Below are 20,943 nucleotides of genomic sequence, written 5' to 3'. Positions count from 1 at the left end.
ATTAAATGCCTTACTTGACCATCTTCACCTAATATACTTTGATGTTCAGTTCTCAAACTTCAAAATACCTTTTGGACAAAGATCAGACAGCACTAAACAGAATTACTAATTAATTAAGCAAAGTTAAATTTTAAACACTGTTTGTTGTGTTAGCCAAAAGCCCGAACAGAACAGTCTTTTTTTTTCCCTTCCTCACTGGAGATCAAAGAAGATAATTCTCCCACCCCTCCTCTACCTAAAAGGAGGTTGGGGCAGGGGGGGGAGGAGGGGAACTCATAAACACTGGTCAGAACAGTTCAGGATGACAACTGCAGCAGCAAGATTTGTGTTTGATCAGTGGGCATATCAAAAGCCGCATTAGCAGAACTCAATCTGCTACAACTAGATGTGCTATTTAATGTGGGTAAGTACTTCTTAAGTGAAAACTGTCACTGTCACACAGACAGCTCACCACTTTCTAACAGTATTAGGTGTACCTGGAGCCCTGAATGGGCCCACAAAGTGCTGGATTCTATTGCTGAACAGTGACAGATGGGGACACCAAGTGATCATTTGTAACTTAAAGCAAAAGAAGCCAGACCTATCTTCTCTAAAAATAGTTATACAGTGGTCTTGGTTAGTAACTGGTAATAATTTTGCTTTTGAAAGTCCCTTCACAGGGTAAGCTGCAAATATGCATGTTCACATAAGATGTTCAGTCTTTAAATTCTTGTCTCTTCAGATTTTTTTCCCCTGAGATTCACAAAGGAAGAAAAAGAAGAAAAAAACAGACACTATATAACCCTTTATTCAAATGGAGACTGAGTAGGTAATGTTATTAATAATGCAGGCTTTGATATCAACTTGTTCCCATCTAACTCAGATGTTCAATGGGAAAATCCTGTTTTCACCTTGCTATGATAACAGGGCCTCTGAAAGTATTTGAGCTGTAAGATTCATTTCATCAAAAACGTTTCCCATGAAGAACATCACTCTGACTCACAAAATTAGCATTGTATAGAGAGCAGTGCTGTGGACCTGTACAGCAACATTATTTTGGCTCTGCTGAATCAGATGCATGTTTGAAAAGCTGTCTGATAATTAAAATTCAGTAGCAGGTTTGGTGTTCCCATCTGCAGAGTCCTACATTTCACTGCAAGAGGTGGGGGAAAATGGAGATTTATCCACAACAGATCATACGAATAGAAAGCAATATAGTAACTAACAGTCCAGCAAATATGCATACATGCACAAGCATGTCCTTATCATATTCAGATGTAGGTGAGGAATGGTACTGAGATGATACATCACATTCTGAAAACATTCAGAGAAATAAAATTCTGTCTAGGCTAGACACCACCAATTTACTTAAAGTCTAGAGAGCACACAAGATCTCAAAACAAGAAATTATTTCTACACAGCAAATGCACTGTTATTAATAATTATTGGACAGCTCTTTTATCAGAATTTGAGATGGAAGTCTGCTGTGCTGCACACTGCTCAAAATACAGAGGAGACAGTTTGGAGCATGCTTACTGGTGAAACAGCCCGTCATAATTGTTGTAGGGAGCGCAAGGGTTAGCTTCCCCCTGCAGCTACCCTTTTGGTAGAAAACTCTGCAATATCCTCCTAAACAGCATCATTGTGAATTCTTGTTCAGACAAAATGTTGTGAAATCTGGTCTGCAATCACTACTCGCAGCAGGGCCCGGACAGCAGCCACCATATGGCACAGGCAGCTGGGGCCAGCAAGATGGGTGCTTGGAGCAGCTCCTGAAGGGTCCTGCTGCAGGCATGGGAAGCAGTCTCCATCTCAACAGTGCTTTGCCAAGAACATCCTTTTGCACCTGGATGGCTCCTTTCTCTAAGAACTCTACGGAAAACGTAGAATATCCCAAGTTGGAAGAGACTCACAAGGATCACTGAGTCCAACTCCTGGCTCCACACAGACCACCCAAAAAATAATAACATATTTCTGAGAGCCTTGGCCAAATGCTTGAGCTCCAGCAGCTTAGGGCTGTGCCCCCTGCTCTTTGGTGCAGACCCTTTCCCTAACGCCCAGCTGCCCCTCCCCTGACACAGCTCCATGCCATTCCCTCAGGCCCTGTTGCTGTCATGGAGTGCAGAGCTCCCTATGCAGAGCTGCAGCCTCCTTGAGGCCCCTCCTCAGCTCCTCTGCTCTGGGCTACACAAACTGAAGAATCTCAGCTGCTCCTGCATCATGCCCTCCAGACTCTGCACCACCTTTGTAGCTCTCCTTTGTACACCCTCCAATGGTTTCATGTCCTTACACTGTAGTATCCAAACCTGCCCTCATCACATAGCAGAGCAGGACATCCCCCTCCCTCACCAGGTTGGCAGTGCTGGACACACTTGGCCCTGCTTGCTTCCAGAACCCACTGCTGACTCATATTCCTGTTGACTCAGATGATGAAAGGGTCTGCAGTACCACACTAGTAATCCTTAAGAGGGACTACAGCTTTCCTCTAAATGAACGTTTTGTGCACACAGTTCAGGGTGCCCAGGCTCCACCGAGCACTGAGCCCCATGCCCAGCTGCCCAGCTGCCATGCTGCTCCAGAGCCCCATGAAAATTCCTTGGGTAGCAGCTCTTCTAATTTTGGGTATCTTGTTTTACAGCTATGAGTTCTTCTCTCTCTTTTTGTTACCCTGACAGTTCTAAATCCTTTGCAGTACAAAGTTGGGCACTTTCTATGACATCTTTTACTGGTGAAAGGACTTGGATTGTTGGATCAGATTTATAAAGAAAGAAAAATCTAATTTCTATTTTTTTGGTAGGCTGGGGGTTGGGACTTTCCATCTAACGGGAGCAGCTGGACTCTGAGCTCTTTCAAGAGCAGAAACGTTGCTTCGGGTCCATTTCCACAACCCCATAGTACTGCATTTATTATTTGCTTTTACTCACAAACTAGTTGTGGTTACAAAAAAAAAAAAACAACCACACACATACACAAAAAACAAAACAAAAAAAAACAACAACCAACCCTCTTCCAAACAAATTACATTTTATCTTTTCCTCCACAGGAGAATAAGGTTGACTGCTACTTGTGCTTTGAGGTTTGGATATGATTGAGATGAAACATCTGTTGAGAAAAAAGGTGTGGGGCGGACTTTTTTCTGCTAAAAATATCATGTCTTTTTTTTTTCCACCAAACTTGAAACATGTGATGAAATTCAACTTTTAAAATATAACCCTGGAGCTACTTGAAACTATAAAAGTCTCCTCAGTATCTGAGGCAAGTCAGAATTTCCACTGTTCAAGCTGGGCTTTTATGAAGAGCAGACTTTAGAAAAAGCTGTAATCTGTCTAGGTAACAAAGGGCACTTGTTCTGCCTGGTGAGGTAAAACTTTGGGTTTCTGTAGCTACTGCAGCAGAAGTGGAGTTGAAGCACACAAAAGCACCCTGACTGATACACACTTTGAATTTGGAATAGCAACGGGCAAAAGCAATATGCCTTTCACTGAAATTGCCTCTGTATGTCTGCATGTAATTGCTTGTGTGTTTGTAAGGTTCAGAACATGACAGGTTGTTGTGTCTCAGCTCTCCGGCGCTAAGGTTCAGGCAGTTCCCTAGCTTGGCAGCTATCTAGCCATCCATATAAAATGATGACTCCTGAATTAAATGCCAGCTAGATAGCTCCTACTTCTAAATGCATGACAGAAATACAAGAACTATTTAATCCTGCCATAAACCATACCCTCACATCAGGCACACAGAGATAGGAAACCCCTCCAGGTGGGAGGGCCTTACAGGAGCATGCACACAGGATCTAAACAAAAGCCTATTGAAGAAAGCTATCAAAATCTCAGCAAAAGGAGTGCTCTGAAACTTGCTTTCCAGACTGTGTCGAGGTCAAGTCAAGCACAAGAGAATGGGCAACGTTAGGAATATCTGGGAGTTAAAGCAGGACTTGTTGCCTACTCAATACAGTATTCAAGGTTTGTAAAATGAATTTTATGTTTCATGTAAAGGCCAGAGGTTTGAAATGAATATATTATCTCCTGAAATAGCAAGGGCCAAAACTTACTTCAATTACAAGAGCAAAACCTGGAATAATTCCATGAACACCAGCATGAGAGTATTATCTGGCCCCAAATCTTTGCCTGGAAATATGCTCTAGTTTCACATGGGTAAAAAAGAGAGAGTCACAAGAGATTCAGAGAAGAATGGCATTTTGACTCACTTTTCAAAAACATGTTTAATAAAACCTCCACGATCTGTGGTCAAAGCTACAAGAAAAATAACTGGTAATAATCGTTGCTGGGAAATTAAAAGTAGAAAAGGATCTTTGTTCTTCAAGTAGAATAAATGAAACCACTGGTATTCATCATGTTTCCAAAGAAATTGTTTTCAAACTCCAAACTGACTTGTTCCCATATTTCATTCTTTGTTCTCGGTGGTGTATGTCCTGGGGCAAAGTTCAAGAACATTTTTATACTGCTGTACGCTTACAGTGACGTACCTTTACCTCTGCACCATACAAGAGATCTCTCCCAAACGCTCTTGAGATCATCAGTTTGCCATGTGTACCTGATGGCATACCTGGCACCTGAGCCCCAGCTTCCCAGAGCAGTCACCACAGCTGAGGCAGGAGAGCAGGAAGTGGCAGAGCTGGCTAGCTGTAACCCAGCCATCTGGGTTGGTGATAATTGTTTGACAGCCCTACCCGTGCAGTGGGCAGCCAGCTGTGCACCAGCATGCACTCCTGTAAGCACAGCGATTGCTCCCCACTCTGTGTGAGAGGAACAGCTCACTTGGATATGCCTACACATGCTCCTTCTCTGAATCACAATATTGACATCTTGAAGAAAATGTCAATGTCCCAGACTGATTTGGTGAGTCCTGATTACTCAGGCCCAGTGCTTTTATCCCTCATGCACAGAGCATGAGTCTCACATCACTGGTACCCATTTCTTGCCCCTATCTCAGCCCTCCTACACAGAGCTTCCCTCAGGCTTCATACACTAGTGTGAACAAGCAGCTGGATGCCACGTTCTGCTGTCTAAGCTCACTTCTGGGATGTGGAAGGTAATTGCTATAGTGTCCCTCTCTTTGATGAGATCTCCTAAGCTATTTCCTTTTGCTCTTTGTTTCTCCTCCTTCTCATATGCATCCTTGAGGAGAAGCAACCCAACTAACAGCCAGACTTAAGTTTTCATCAGTTACAGTCCCAGGAGACTTTTTGTCTCCTAGCAAACTAGTTTATGACTGCCACAGAGCTGTGAGTGAATGAATATACTTACTGTTAATTGATCATTTTTAATGACAACTCAAAAGGAGCATTAGCTTCTCTATTCAAGTAGGAAAAGTTGCAGTCTTATGTAAAAGGAAAAACTATAGAAAACTAATATTGTTATAAATGCTCAAACAGAAATATAATGTTATTTTAAAAGCTTTCCATGTGTAAGGTGTTCACTAAGTGTCAACTTTTTGCTTCTTGAAGTACTTCTTGATTTCCCTTTTCATTACCTTGGTTTTCTACAGAAATACTTTCTATACTTCACACAAAATTAATATTAAAATCTGGCTTTCTTCAGTCACCATAAAGAACAGAGACCACTTGTAACTTAGGAAAGTTTTACTGTGTAGTATATTTTCAAATCCTCTCTCCATAACATTCTAAGGGATAGAAGAACAGGCACAGATGCAAGAAATCCTGGGCTCTGTTCTCAGCTCTGCCATTGTGTTCTTGCATTGAGGAATAAAAATCTCCCAGGACTGCTGAATGATCTTAATATAGAGATCGCTGTAGAACTATTACTTACAGCAGGTGTGATCTCCCCAGTCCAATGCAGAGAATTAATAACCAGATCAAAATCCTCAAACCACAAACAAAACACACTGTTTATCAAAAGCAACCAGGTGGCACCAGCAGGAGCTGGGGGGCTGGAAGCTACACAGAGAGATACCCGTGCACAGGGAACAGATGTTCCCTCTGCACAGCAGTGGCTCAGTGCAAGGGGCAGGCTCACCTCTGAGGTGACAGAACAGCCCCCCCTTTCAGCACCGTTCTGTGCTCTGCTTGCCAGCATGGATAGGAGCTGTTAGACAGCACAGAAGGCTGTTTTGGAAATACCTGGAGACCACTAACTCATTGCACGCAGCTACAGACAGCCATTGGATGGCAACAGCCTTTCATCACTACTGACCTGGCTGCACTTGAAACAGCAGCTCCAGAAGTAAAAGCTTCTGATCCAAATACCAACCCCCCTCAAATGGAACAGCTAATGTTAAGAAGCACTTGTACAATTAAAAAAAAATAAAAAATTAAGTGCCTTATGCCATAAGATTTTCCTCCCACTCATGGCAAACAGCCTACCTGCTTTTATAATTTCCTGGATCTGTGTATGACCACAGGAAAACTTCTGCTAATCCTACCAGTCTCATGTTCTTTGGTGACTTTTATTCTAACTGCCAAACTAAGCAGTTTTCTCTTGGCACTTTCCACTGCTCCTTTCCCCTCCTCCCTCTGTGTTCTTTGGTACTTCTTCCAGCTCACGGTCACTGGCTTATCAGCTGCCAGTCCAGCAGGGACTGGTTGTGTGTTGGACACGGGTGGCTGGTACCAGTGGGACAGCCTGAAGCTGAAGGTATCTCTCAAATTTATTTCATCTTGTTTTATGTAGTAGAAAAGAGTACATTGGAAATACTTTGACAAATGAAAAAACTTCAACCAGTAAGCAAACGATCATCAGCCTGAGGCAGTCATGTAGCATATACCTGTGTACAGCAAATCCATGGTAAGAGAGGAGAAATAGCAACAAGTCATTAAAATGCTGAATTCACATGCATACTGGACTGACCACAGGAGTGCTTTTATGGCAGAATTATTTGCCCTGTTTGCAATATCAGTGGTGAACAGGTGTCTGGTTTAAGAGCATGAGAGGAAAACAAAAGTACATCAATAGTACTGAGTAATAACAACGCTAAGATAAAGCAACTTCATTTGTGTACAAGATGCACTCTGTGTTTTTATAGATATACTGACGTTTTGTGAAAATAGGAAAATATTTATGCCTTAGAAAATAAATGAAAAAACGTAATAAACAGAGCATTAACTGGGAAGGTGCATGCAGCTCAAAAAAACTGCCTTTGTTACAGACTCATAGCTCAGTCTAGCAGATTACACAAAGGTGTTGCAACTAAAATGAACAAAAAAGTAAAGCAAGAAGTGTATTGCATGCAAATTGCATTTCCATAGCATGCTTGGTGCATTCCCAACCTTTTGTCAAGAGAAAAATAATCAAGACGTCATCCTTGACTAGCAAATGAAACAGGGCACAGATTGCTATCAGATGAAGCATCTCCTCTGACAGGTACAGGACTAGACTGATCTGACAGATGTGTAAGATTTCTAGTTAGCAGAAACACTTAAGTCATCATTTTCAAGAGAATGGTGACATGAGAAATTACATCACCAAATACCTAATTTGAGTGATAAGTTTTGTGTCTCCTGAGCTTACAGATTTCACCTTCAACTTCAGAAGGCAGCTGATGAGGACTGATAGCTATATCCCACTGGGTTCTAAAGAGATTGCATTGCCAAAAGAAGGAAATTGCCTCTTTTCTGTGATCAGCCTCTGTCAGAGTGGGAAATTCCTGCTACTGGTTCAGAAATCACAGGCAGGGAAAAACAGGGTTCAGATGTTCAGATGACAGTCCACTTCATACAGACACAGAGTAGTCAGATAAGAAAACTCTCTTGTCCACAGGCTTAGCTGTAACCATTTCCCAAAAGCTCAGGGGAAAGGAGGTGAAAAACGTTCTGGGGAAAGAGCAGGTCTCTCAAATGATTCATTAAGAAGCTTGCTTATACCTTGAAGAGCAGAGATACAACTGGGTGTCACAACTGAACACATTAACAACTGAAAAAAACAGATAACTTTGAGCCACCTGTTTATCATCATGATTGGAGGAGGGACTTGCTATTTGACACCATTTTCTGTTCCTGCCTGCCATTTTGGCTTCCCCACTGAGATGAAATAAAAAATATCTCTTAACATCCGTGCTAGTTTTTCAACTTCTTCCAGAGTCATCCCCAGTCAATTCAGTTCCACTGAGATACTATTCTAACTAGCGATGAGGAAAATCCATGCTCTTAGTTACTCTAGCTGGGAAGACTGAAGCACAAGCTTCCTATGCAGATACCACTGGACAGCAAATTTATATGAACAAGTGTGAGAAATGTATACATAGCCATGGCAGAGTGCACATCACAAGTACTCTGACAAATGAAAGTCTCTGAAACAGAGAGAGCACTGGTAACGTTGGAATGAATGTTGCAAATAAATCCACTACAGAAACTATCTCTAATTGAATTATTAGTGAAAGAGGAAGAAGGGAATCAGAATATGACTGACTAACATAATAAGAGATAGAGGTTTCCATCAGTCCCTTTCCTATCAAGAAGAATTACCGACCATGTCAGAGAAAATTAAAAAATTCAATTTACAGTAGTTTTCCCCACAGTGAAATCAGAGGCAGGTGCTGGATATAACAGACAATACTGGTCAAACTGTTTCTTTCTGCACAGCACTCAGTAAACAGAGTCGCCACTATTGAGTTCTAACCTCTTGTCATGCAGCAACATTGAGTCAACAATCCGCTCTCATGGCTTAATGCTTTTGATGTTTACTTTGTTCTTTCTATAGTTCAAAAGAAAGCACTAATGCACCAGTCCTCTTACCAAATACAATCTTAATCCCAGAATCCCGAGCCTTTTGCTGTTGGCCAGTTAAGTCTGTTAAGACGAAAGGATTTGATCAAGCTTTACATAACAACACAGAAGTTAAATCCAGCAAAGAGAGCTCTTTTTATCTGTACTGCTCAGACGGCTAAGAGATGAAAAAAAGAGAGGGAGAAAAAAAAGGTAATGAACTTGGCTATGTAAAACAAAATAAGGAATTCAATTATTTCTCTTATTGCCACTTTGTCTTTTCAGTGAGTCTTCTAAAGAACTTGGATTTATTCTCCAATAAGGTCTCCAAGTGTGAAGGCTACAGCTTTCCCTTCACCCAGAAGAACTGTGGCACCTGCTGTGCTTTTTTTTGCAAATCTGCAAAATGTTTCTTTTTCATCAGCAGTTTTCCTGATTTAAAAAATAAGTAATTTAAAAATACATATAAAGTAAGCATTGTAGGTCAAAACACTATAAGAAGAGGAAAATGATTTTGTACTTGGGAAACAGATGGACAGCTTAGAGGAAAGGTGGGACATCAATCATCTCAAGTAATTAATACTATATAGTACTTCTAATGTGAAATCTTTATTTTTTTTCCCCTTAAACTAATTGTCCCCATCCCTACTGTGTATTTATAAAGGCAGAACACAGTGCAGTGATGATATGTGGTAGAGCTGGGGTCAAGACTTTGTTTTTCCACTCGTGTCCTTTGTGAGAGTTGCCCAATTAACCATTTCTCAGCGTGTCACATCTCCCTGTCTCTGAAGCTAGTTACCAAATCTTTTGGATTACATGAATACATAGATACAAAACATGTTGCACCTGCACATATGTAAAGATTGTGATGTCAGCTACTTCATAAGAAGTGAGGTGCATCAGAAGTAAAAATGCAAAACTGCTCTTGCTGGTATTAAGCTGGAAAGCCTAAAAATAAATCTAATAAAAACAGTCCTGTTGCTGACTAGTTTAAAAATATTGTTTATTGTATATTCTGACTGCTAAGCAAGACAGTTCTTCACAACAACTAAGAAATAATTAGAGGTAAGCAAAAGAAAGAATAAGACAGAAAAAAATCAAGTTATTCACCTTGTTGGCACTTAATATCCTGTATCAAGTAGCTGCTACTATAATTCTGAAAATTAGTAAGCCACCCTTTACTACAGTTACATCCTACTACAAGCAGAAGAGAAAACTGTAGTGATGCTAATAATGAAACATTTTGTTGTGGTTTAACCCAGCAGGTGGATCAGCACCACACAGTCATTCGCTCACTCCCCCCCCTTCCCAGTGGGATGAAGGAGAAAATAAATAAAAAATCCAAACAAGTAGAACTCCTGGGTTGAGATAAAACTACTTGCTAAGACAGATAAAGGGAAAAGAAAACAGTTACGACTACATGTATATATATACACACATATGCATGTATATAAGAAGTGATGCAGAAGCAATTGCTCACCACCCCCAACCAATGTCCAGCTAGTTCCCCAAGAAGCAGAAGATAGACATTCATAACATGGACAATCTTTCAAAATCTATTTCAGCATCCTGCCTGCACCTCCATTTTCTTGTTTCTCCACATTCTGAAGTCACAGACGTGTTTTATCTGGTGTGCACAACATATCCCGAATACATACAAACACTTAATGATCTTAGCTGCAATGTAGATGATGCAGACACAATGCCTTATTCCACTGAAACCTATTTTTCTGTTCAACGTGAAAAATTACTTTTGCAATGGCTGGTGATCAAAATGAGTTTCCTTCTGGCAGCTCTTTAGGCTTTTTCAGCTCAGTCTCAGCAGCCCCCAAAGAATGACATTACACCACTATTACCTTAAAAGCACTGCCATTTTGCGTCCTTTTTTGATCACAGATAAGAGCAATGTTTTTTGATCACTGGTAAGCAATTTAGAGCAATTGCTTAAGATCTCTTTGCTATGAATCAATCAGTAGTCTCTGGAAGGAACATGATAGCAGAATATTATGGAGAAGGATGCTCCAAAAACCACTCACTTATAGTCAGAGAAGGAAGCAAAAGGCAACTAATGACACAAGCTGATCACTCAAAGGAAATATAGGGAAGATGTCACTAACTTAGTACATAATAAAAATAATAGTAACAATGAATATGAATATCTTTTGACATGAAAGAAGTGTTTTTGGTATCTGCAGTTTCACCAATAGAAACAATCCCACTTATGTTGTAGAAGCAGGGTACGACTGCTAGGCTATCAAAAATACATAATCTCTGTTGTGATTTGAGCTTAAATTTACAACTTGATTCTGGCAATTGGATTTTGCTGCTACACAAAAGAGGGAGGACCCAACCTAACATCCATACTTCGTAAGCATATTCAGTGCAGCAAATTCTTCCTCAGTTATGAACAATCTGATGCTGCTAAAGAATACGCAGCACATAATTACACACAAAGTATTCCTGACCTCTCTAAGCGCTACCTCCATCCTCCTTTTATTTAGAGTAATTTATGATCTTAACAATTTAAAATTCAAATCAAAATAAAACAATTTTGTTACAATCCCAGTCATCTTTTCAACAGAAGTGTCGACCACCGGGAGCAAACAACTTGATTACAAAAGGAGTGCACTTTCCAAGTAAAGCTTGACATAGTTTGCTGCTCCAAATGAGTTAGGCAAATTGTTTCCACTAACCTATAGTAAAAATCTAGCACGCAGCCTGTGCAACTACTTGTTATGCTAGAGAGAGTAACTCAGTTTCTGTCGACTCATTTCGTTGTTTGTTGGGAAGAATGATTAACAATGTCATCAAACTAATCTCATCCATTCATCAATCCCCAGTTGTCTAACAGAAGCTCAACTGGTGTGCTCAGCAATGTGTTCTGACCTTACTGAAGGCCCTGCCCACTCAAACAGTGATTCTATCCCATTGCGAGGAGAGGCCTAGTCACAGTGGAATAGATGAGATGAGACTTGGAAACCAGAAATTATCTCAAGCAGTGATGACTCCATTCATCTCCATTCATATTCAAGAGAAGCGTATTGTGTAAGAGTTTCTGATCTTTCATAAATTAATGCAATAGTTTCCAAACTTGGCTTATGCACCACAGAAGGGGGAGCAGCATAGCACAAAACTAAATGCAAACATTTCCAGTAATCACATTCACAACTTCTGCTGGATACAGTAATATTTACCACTGCTATGCTTCCAATGGAAGTACTGGACAAAAATGTTGAGCTCCTTAGCGAATATATTTGGTCTCTACTATATAACTGGTTGACTTTTTTGATAACAGGAGCACAGTGATATGAAATACAGAAATAATACCCTACTCCCATCACATCAGTTTTGCCCAGAAAATGAAACATATTAAGAGCTGCACTGTTATATATGCATTCCTATACTGGACGTGTTCGTTGACTTATTCCAATATCCCTTAATATTAACCACAAAGTTTTGTTCTTTAAATACCTTCTAGATGAAAGTGCTCATCACCAATAGAGTCTCTGTAGCCTTCTCCAGACAAATCCTGTTAAAAAAAGAGAAGAAAAATTAATGACGAGTATATGACATAAAAGGTATCAAGAAGGATTAACACTAGGATTAATTAAAAACACTAAATGCATTAATTAATACATTAATGAGCATTAATGTCAATTTCCAGAAAAGAAGTCAATGCATCTGGTGCTATTTTAGAATGTTCTGGGCATATTCTAAGACAAAAATTGAATGCAGATAAACAGATTATGTTCATATACAAGTCCTTTTACAGAATACTTTAATACTTAGCATTTCAACATTCTGTCAATCAAGCAAGATAAAAAACAACTCTGAATGGAAATGATAAAGGAGAAATAAGTCCTTCACTACCCACAGAGGAATGTTATCACTTGGTTCCACCAACAGAAAACTTTCATGTGCCAGAGATCACCCAAGAAAAGCAGATACCAGAGTCTGAAGAGCTGCCTGATACTTCTGTCCTGAAATTAATGAAATTTTGTCAGCCCCAGTATATCTAGTGGAACACAGAAGCAGCGGTCACGGATACTCAGATGATTTTATCTCAAACACAAAAAACAGTTCTCTAATGGTGCTGAAGTTGTAATAAAAGGGCATCAGTTGGATTTGGAGCTAATCCCACTTATAAAGATCCTGAAGAGCATTCTTACGCTCCTATTAGCAGATCATTCCAGCTCCATCTCTCCACACCAGCTAAGCCCTAAGCTATCACAGCTAGCCTTCTATTTTGCCTTCTTCCATTCATTCCAAACACTCCAAGCATTACCATAACGTCACTGATCTTACATTACAGTCCGTCTCCTTAGATTTTCTACAAACACTCTGTGCCACTGATAAATATTTATGGTGATGAACAAGGATATGGCCTTGAAAAGTTCAAGTGCTGCACTCACAGCTATTTCAACTTCACCTACAAAAACGTATCAGGAACACAGAGCCAGCATTCTCAGCATTAACCTGGGGACTGTGAGTAGACACTAGGGAGCTTTTGGCACAAGGCGAGAATAAGAGAAAAAACTGTGAAAATGAATGCCTGGTTGTGTTCATAGCTTTATCACGATGAACGCAGTTCATCTCTTTTTCCCAAGAAGCTGACACAGGTTCTTTTCTAACTTGCACATGCCTAAATGTTATTCTTTGAGATTAGTTATCCAAAAGTAACTCAGCCACAAAAGCATGTCTTAGGAACTCTTCAGCATTAGTTGAAGCATTTTAAAAATCAAATTCCATAAACAGTGAGATTTGATTGGGGGTTAGCTAGCGCAGAAACCCTGAAAATATTGCTCTCTTCACGAGCAGATACGCTGACATTTGACCCAAAGATAAATTTGACAGCATTAGGAAATGCTGTCAACCTGGTACAGCATGCTGGGATTTAGCATAGCATGACACTGCTACAACAGCTGTCAGAAGCAAATCACAAATGCTAGTTTGTTTATTTGAGTTTTTCTTCTAGAAGAAAAGGCCCCTTATGAACAAGTGCTAATTAATATCTATCACTGATTTAAAAATAAAGGAAGAAATGGACATAATGAACAAAAAGAGCCAGGAAACGTTGGCTTAGCACATCGTGTTTCTGCAAGGAAGATGGTCTTTCCAGAAACTTGCAATAGTTATTATACTTTTGTTTAGTAAAATTCCTCCATGTCATCATTTTCCAGGAAGCTCTCAGAGCACAGCCTGATTGCTCTCCCAGACAATGAGATACACACAAGTGACTGCAGGAGCACACATGGCCCTCCTGCTCTGTCCCACAATGGCAAGTATTTAATAACTGCTTTTTTATTGAAGACAGAATTCCTGCTCCCTCCATCTGGTTCTCTTGGGAAAATATTTCTGATTTTCTGATCAGCAACTATGCAACAAGAAGGTATGACCTTAATGGTGATGCTTCTCTAAGGAGAAAGCTATTTGGTAGTCATCTTCTTTTAATGTTTTAACAAAGCAAACGGTGCATGTGGTTATCAAATGTTGCCTGCCGAAATGCTGTCATTAATTCAACCTCTACAAAAATCACAAGTCATTAATTTTTATGATTTTTTCAAAAGATGCCACTTACAAATCAGCATGTATTTGTTGATGGAAAAGGTCCCATCAAGTAACTAGTGCAGATGAGTGGAGATGAAGGAGAGAAGCAGTAAAGCATTAATATTCTACATGCAAGCTTCCTTAGTTTCTCACTGTTAATCATTACATGGTTAATCATTACAGTACGTTTCATATTCTAGGCTAGTTTCACTCGTTCTCTAGCTCCTAGTTATTTAAGTCAAAGAGTAGTAACTTAATGCAAGCAAATTTCCAATAAAATAGCTTCCCTTAAATCAAATTATTATAAATCACCGAATTCTAGTGTTTTGATGATGATGTTGAACCACAGCATTACTGTTAAACAGCACAGCCACAGACAACCCATCCCAAAATCAATGAGTGTATCATTTGAACGTTTTGGTGACTTATTTCATAGAAACGTAGAATGGACTGGGTTGGAAGAGACCTCAAGAATCATCGAATTCCAAACCCTTGCAACAGGTAGGGCTGTATTTAAGCAGAATTCCTCAACTCCCACTCACATGTGTTCTGTGAGAGTACGATTGTGATCTGTGCTGCCTTTAATAAGCAGGTGAGAAAGGTGTGGGCAACTCTTACAATTCTACAGGACGGGAAAATTAAAAGAAAGAAAGAAACCTTATCACTCATCTTATTACCACTAACTCTTCTTTTGAAAAGCCCAGCAGAACAACCAGGATGTCTTTAGCACTACTGAGACACGTGTCACAGGCTGATAAACACCAAAGCAAACCTGCTTGAGAAAAGGATTCTGGGTGGTTTATGTAAAGTCACATTCAAAAATAAAGTACAAAAGCTAAGCTAGCATCAGAGAAAACAATTCTGACTGCAGCTGGTACTGTAGAAGTATTCTCCCAGTAACCTGCAACAATTCCGTTAATGTGAATAAAACAGTGCATCTACCACTAGTCTAATGCAGAAAGTGAAGGGGAACAATAGGACAGGGTAAATGTGTAAAACAACTCACAGCTCAATAAATTCTAGTGGGAAGAGAACATTATAAGTCCAGGAAGAAGCGTGGCTGAGCACAGGGGAAATGCAGGAGTGACAGGACAAAGCCACCTGTGCCAGCCCTGCCTCCTGCAGCCATGCCCAAGGGCTCCCCACAAGCTGCAGAGCTGCGGGAGCCATCCCACGGCAGGAGCAGTGCTGGGGAGAGCAAGGCAATGGCATCTGGGTCATAGGTAGCTGTACGTCACTGTCCTGACACCGTGTTTTAAATCACAACGCTGCATTTTCAAACTGGAACACTGAGTCATGTAGCAACCAAAACCAGATGTACCCTGTGAAATACTATATAAGTGAGGTCAGCGAGAACTTGAAAGAAGAAAGAGAAAAAACATTTACGTAGGATTATTCCAGCATGCCACTTCTAGAGGCTGCTAAACAGGAACCCACTGAGAGTAAGCGTCTCTACCTCACCAGGAGCTTCTCTGCTAAAGAAGTTGGCCTCCGCTAGCTACCAACACAAATCACACAAAATGACTGAAATTCAGTTCTGACATCTGTTTCAAAGCTATGCAGGCAGCTGCCCGGCCCGGATGAAAAGGTCCTCATGTCCCACATGTCCTGATCTGATCGGTGCTGCTGTGCAGGGCTCAGATTGAAGAGGGTGGGGGAAGCGTTAACTAGTGCAACTCCCTCAGAAATGCTGAGCAGCATATTTGTACCCAAGGAATACAAACACTCATGGGAAGCTCCCACATCCCAGTGCTCCCACTCAGCTGGTTACAAGTCAGGCAGTTGTCATTCACATCCTACCTTTACTGAGCAATCAAACTCAATGAATTCTGACTCACTGGGAATTTTATCTTTTTAATCCTATCCTCAGCCCTGACCACCCCACACAGCATTTTCATCAACATGTGTTTCTGGAGACTGAAGGCCAGAAATTCACTCTGGTGAATTTGACATCCTTCTCCTGAGCTCCCTAAAAAGGCTGCCAGCCAAAGCCTCACCCACCATTCTGCTTGTAATACTGTATTCTTTCCTTGCCTTTGCTCCCTTTCTGTTTCATGCTGAGATCAGGTTCCCTGTCTTCACCTTCCAGGCTCTGCATGGCTGTACTTGCATTCACATCTACCAGCCCCCATGCCCACTGATTCCTTTAATCTTCATCACCACCTGACTCTTCCTGCTTGTCCTGGCTCTGTCTTTTCTTGCTGCTTTCTGCAATACCCAACACCAAGAATACAAAGGCCAAAGCGATAGAGTGAAAATAGAGCGTGTGTTTTAGCAAACACATTTGGACTAACACAGTGATTAACAGTTACACTTTTAGTGTAACTAGGTAGAGCTTCATCCACAGATTTATCAGATATATTAAAGGCTAACCCTTAATTTGGGTAGGTTATTGTGACAGCCAGCACATTTCTGAAGTCTGCAACTCCCTACTTCCTGAATTACATCACAGTTAATATTGTGTTAATTCGTATTTTTCAAAAAGCTGTCGCTTTTCTCCAGTATAAAAATGTTGCTCTACCTCTCCTTCTTCAAACATCTCACTGAAATCCTTTGATTTAGCCTAAGATAAGCAATTTTCAACATTTTTGGCAAGAAATATGCACACATTTCCTGTTTTAGTGAAATTCTTATCAAAGTGTCATATTCACCACTTTCCCCAAGTAAAACACGTATAAAGACAAGTTGTCCAGCCAGAAAACTTTACTCCCTACTTTTGCCTATCTGAAGGAAACATGTATTGTGTCCCTTCTTTAATCTTTTACTGATGCAATAAAATCCCAGGACGTTTTGGGAGAGCAAAGTTGAAGAAAGATGTTTCACAACAAGGCTGCAAGGGATAAGATATGTGGTAACTCTTGCTGGAGTAGATTTTAGAGCAATTTTAAAGGAGCTGCCAATGAGAACGCTATGTCACCTAATATAAACTTCAATTCCTGATGGAAAAATGATCCTGAGAAACAGAGGTCCAAGCGAACAAGGATGGCCTTTGGTCTTTCACGCAAACAACATAAAGGCAATTCACTGAGATTCTGCTTTCTGTAAAGAAAATGTAAAGCGGCTCATCCCTGGAGAAGACAAGGAGACTTCAAAACAGACCAACATTAAAATACACACAACAACTGCAATAATGCCTTTTTTAAGCAGAAGCAGCATGCTCAACTTCTGCAATGTTTTCTTCCTCTGAAATATGAACCTGGTGTTCTGTGATCCATTACAGCTGGGTTTTTCTTCCTCTATCAAGCATGGAAGCTTCTCTCAGATAAAATTTCTTCATTATATGATCACAGCAGGTACAGATGTTAAGAAAACAGATTTCTCCTCTAACATCTCCGATAAGTGATCTTGAGTGAGTTAAGCTGCCATGGTTTAGCATTTTACTGCCTCATCTGTCAATATGGCCTCTGTGCTTGAAGTCAATGTCTTCTTAGTAGAGACAGTGGAACACAATGAGTGCACCACTAAGCTACGGAAATTCCCCCATTAGAACCCTAGCACAAGGTCCACGCTAAGAAGCCAGCCCCAAAACTGCAATGGTGAAGCACACAGATGCATTCAATTTGGCTGCCTCTGCTCTAGTAGCAGTAACTCCCAGCCACAATAATGCAGAGGTAATGTTTGAAATCAATACCCCTAAATCCACTGATTTGCCAGAACTAGAATCTCCCAGGCTCATCTCACAGATGGTGACTAAAGAGCAATTCCAGTTTATGGCCCAGTAGCAAGAAGACAAAGACCAAAAGAACACCTAATCTCCAGTCACAAAGGATCATGGACTACTAGAGACTTCTTGTGCAAGAAATACCCCTAATATCTTTCAGATCCTGTTACAGACTCTCCAATGGGTACAAGGAGTAGCTGCACCATACACTTTTAAGGATACCCCATAGTTAGGAACATGAGGCTGGCAAGGAAGTGGACGCAGTAGGATACTCACACAAAAGCCTTCAAGAAGGATGCCTGACTAAGAAGGTGAATGTGATACTTTCTGCTCCAGACTTGCAACTGCAAACAGTTGCAACCTCTTTTGCTGAGTCCAACACCTGGACAAGGCTTTTATCAGGATGAAACACAACTTTTTTGTATTCTTTTATTTGTTTTTTAATCTATGAAAATCAGGTAGTACCAGTACTGAAACATGCTGTTTGCAGGTAGCTTTTTTGTCTCTGTTGCAGCGGGTAAATGGACATCCTCTTTTAGTCATTTGATGTGCATGCAACACCACCAACCAGCACATTTCACTTGAACCATAAGATTCCTGTGCTCTATGCAAGGCAAGTGAGAAGTGAGTATGCATCCTGTTCAATGGATGGAAAACAAAGAAGCCAACAGATAAAATTATCCACTATTAAAACCTGTAGATATCCAGAGGATCCACCTAGGGGGCAGTCTGCTTTAGATGGCTCCAGTTTCATGATAGAACGTGAATGTTCCTGTATGCTTTGAGCTTGTATTTCATGATGTTTAGAAACTCTTGCTAGCTGTTGGATAGTGGCATCTTCCATTAACATGATTACTACAGTTTTAGAACCATTACGGCTTCTTTTCAAGGTGATAGGGTGAGGCCTGGTTTTTCAAGAACTTCTGCCAGATTACATATTATATAATAGAAAGCAATTATATGAGTGAACTGATCTAAGAATTCAGCAGTTACTTTCCAAATGAAGGGTCCAGCCATTTCCAGCCAAAAAAGATCATGAGTCTTTGAGATGAAATGGACTGAAACAAGAAATGACTACTTTCTGCTATATTTAAATTCACTTTGAAGCTACTTCAGAAGGATAAATGAACTCAACTCTACAGATTCAGCTATTTACTTTGATTTATTCTTCTAGCTATCCTCTGGCCTCCTTCCTGATTGCAAAATCAATTGTCCCATTTCCCCCAAGATCACTTCTTCAATATTGATTACAGTGATGTACAAGTCTAAGGACATGAAGGAAAGAAGACAAATCTTCATCTAACTTCCAGCCTGGAGAACCACAGTAACTTCTCCAAATTGCTTATTCTGAGCTTCTTTCTCCTTTATGGCAGACAGATGGACATGACTATGTATCAAATCTGGTTTTCTGTTCAACTTTTTTGCAATAGATTCAGTTACCAAGAAACTCTTTAATAAATAGACTTCAGTGCATTGAGGTGATTTTACCCAGGCACATGCTGAGAAAAAAGTTTGCAGAACATAGCTGCAGAGCTTGACTACAGAATAACTCACTAATTTAAGATGCAGTCACTGAAAACTCTTTCCACTGACTACAATGGTCATTACAAAACCAACACACTGCATTTTGAGCTTTCTTGTGATAATAGCCTGTGTCTTCCTATATGGCAGGTTTTCATAGCACAAGGGCTTAAAGCTCCCCTAGAATGACAATCAATGCTCCTCTATTATGTTTATGACTCTAAGTCCTTTCCTGCTAATGGATGACGTATATTTATGCAGCTGGAGGAAACCTGGTTTTAATAACTGCTCCACCACAGACTCACTGTGTGGTGTAGGGTAAGTCACTTAAATCTCCCTGTGCCTTCATTTTTCAACTGTAGAACGGAATTCTTGATGCCCACCTTTGCAGAAAGTTCTGAATCCTCTGGACGAAAACATACCCTGCTATTATTATATTATTATATATTATATTACCTTGTTAGGAAGCACAGGTGTGTGACCCTGGACACATATGCTAATGTTGATCCATAAATCTGTCAACAGGAGGTGCTGGCAAAACAGATGGTTCACATTCCTTCTCAAACCACCTCTTTGTCCCCAAAACCCAGGTATGTCAACTAATCATTTTATAACAGGTCAGGGTTTTGACGGGCCAGGAAGCCACAGTGAAGCACAATGCCACAAGCATTATGGCTAAAACTGGAGCCAAAAAGAGCAAAGGAGAGACAACAGAGGTTTCTCCTCTCCTCCCTGGCACACAGGACAAGCACTGAGAGGCTCTGCAGAAAAAGATAAAAGAGAAAGCAGAACCCATTCCCACACATTCCTGTAAGTAGCACAGCATCGGTATTCATGCCTGAATGCAGATTGATGCTGCGTACATGGAAACAGACCCTTGTTTTTTAATTACAGGCAATAAAAAAAACAGACACACACCATGTGAAAACCTGAGTCAGATGAACAGTTCCATGTTGACTTACAGGGTCATGAGAATTACAAGCAAATAAAAAGTTTGCTCGTAAGTATTTCTTACAAGTTACCTTTATTATTAAGAATTTTGACTCCCCATCCCACCAGTTGAAAATCGGGCAGGCTGCGTTTTCCTTGAAAACATTCAGCAGCACCAAAGGCTGCAGCGGGGCTGCTGGTGTGGCTGGGAGCACCAGGCAGGGCCCCCGGACAGACCAACGGCCGTGCAGGACCGTCTGCCACGCACATTCCCCTAAAAGGAATCCGAGGGCCAGAGCACCACATCAAAGCAGCAGAGCTGAGCAGATTTCCCCTTCCCCTCCCCCTGAGTCTTTGAGACGGAGACTTCATACTCCAGAATTTAATATCTTTTTCCTCCCTCCCCCCCACCAGCCCCTTTGTCTGCATCTCTGTTCTCTAAGAGCTAACAGATGTTGATGCCATATAGTTTCAAAGAAAACTTTTGATGCCCACATAACTCATTACAACTAATATATTCCAAGAATGTTTGTAGCTCAGGAAACACTGGGGTGAAAAAACAGAGAAGAGGGGGCAAATGGCTACACTGAATAACCCTTGAGAGAAAATAAATAGTTCACTTCAAAGT

The 20,943-nt window shown here is 40.6% G+C and overlaps 1 protein-coding gene across 3 annotated transcripts in view; it reads right to left on the bottom strand.

Moving 5' to 3' along the window:
• NKD1 (NKD inhibitor of WNT signaling pathway 1) overlaps positions 1–20,943 on the bottom strand; it is a 215,439-nt gene that overhangs the window by 29,782 nt on the left and 164,714 nt on the right. For all 3 annotated transcript variants that reach the window (XM_048958766.1, XM_048958768.1, XM_048958765.1), the window contains one exon: positions 12,128–12,185. In XM_048958766.1, the coding sequence (XP_048814723.1) occupies positions 12,128–12,185 (58 nt within the window). The remainder of the gene's footprint in view (positions 1–12,127; positions 12,186–20,943) is intronic.

Source organism: Lagopus muta, chromosome 12, assembly GCF_023343835.1.
Source record: "Lagopus muta isolate bLagMut1 chromosome 12, bLagMut1 primary, whole genome shotgun sequence".
Classification (NCBI taxonomy): Eukaryota; Metazoa; Chordata; class Aves; order Galliformes; family Phasianidae; genus Lagopus; species Lagopus muta.
The sequence above is the reverse complement of the archived record's forward strand: the minus strand, read 5'-3'. Positions and strand labels throughout refer to the sequence as shown.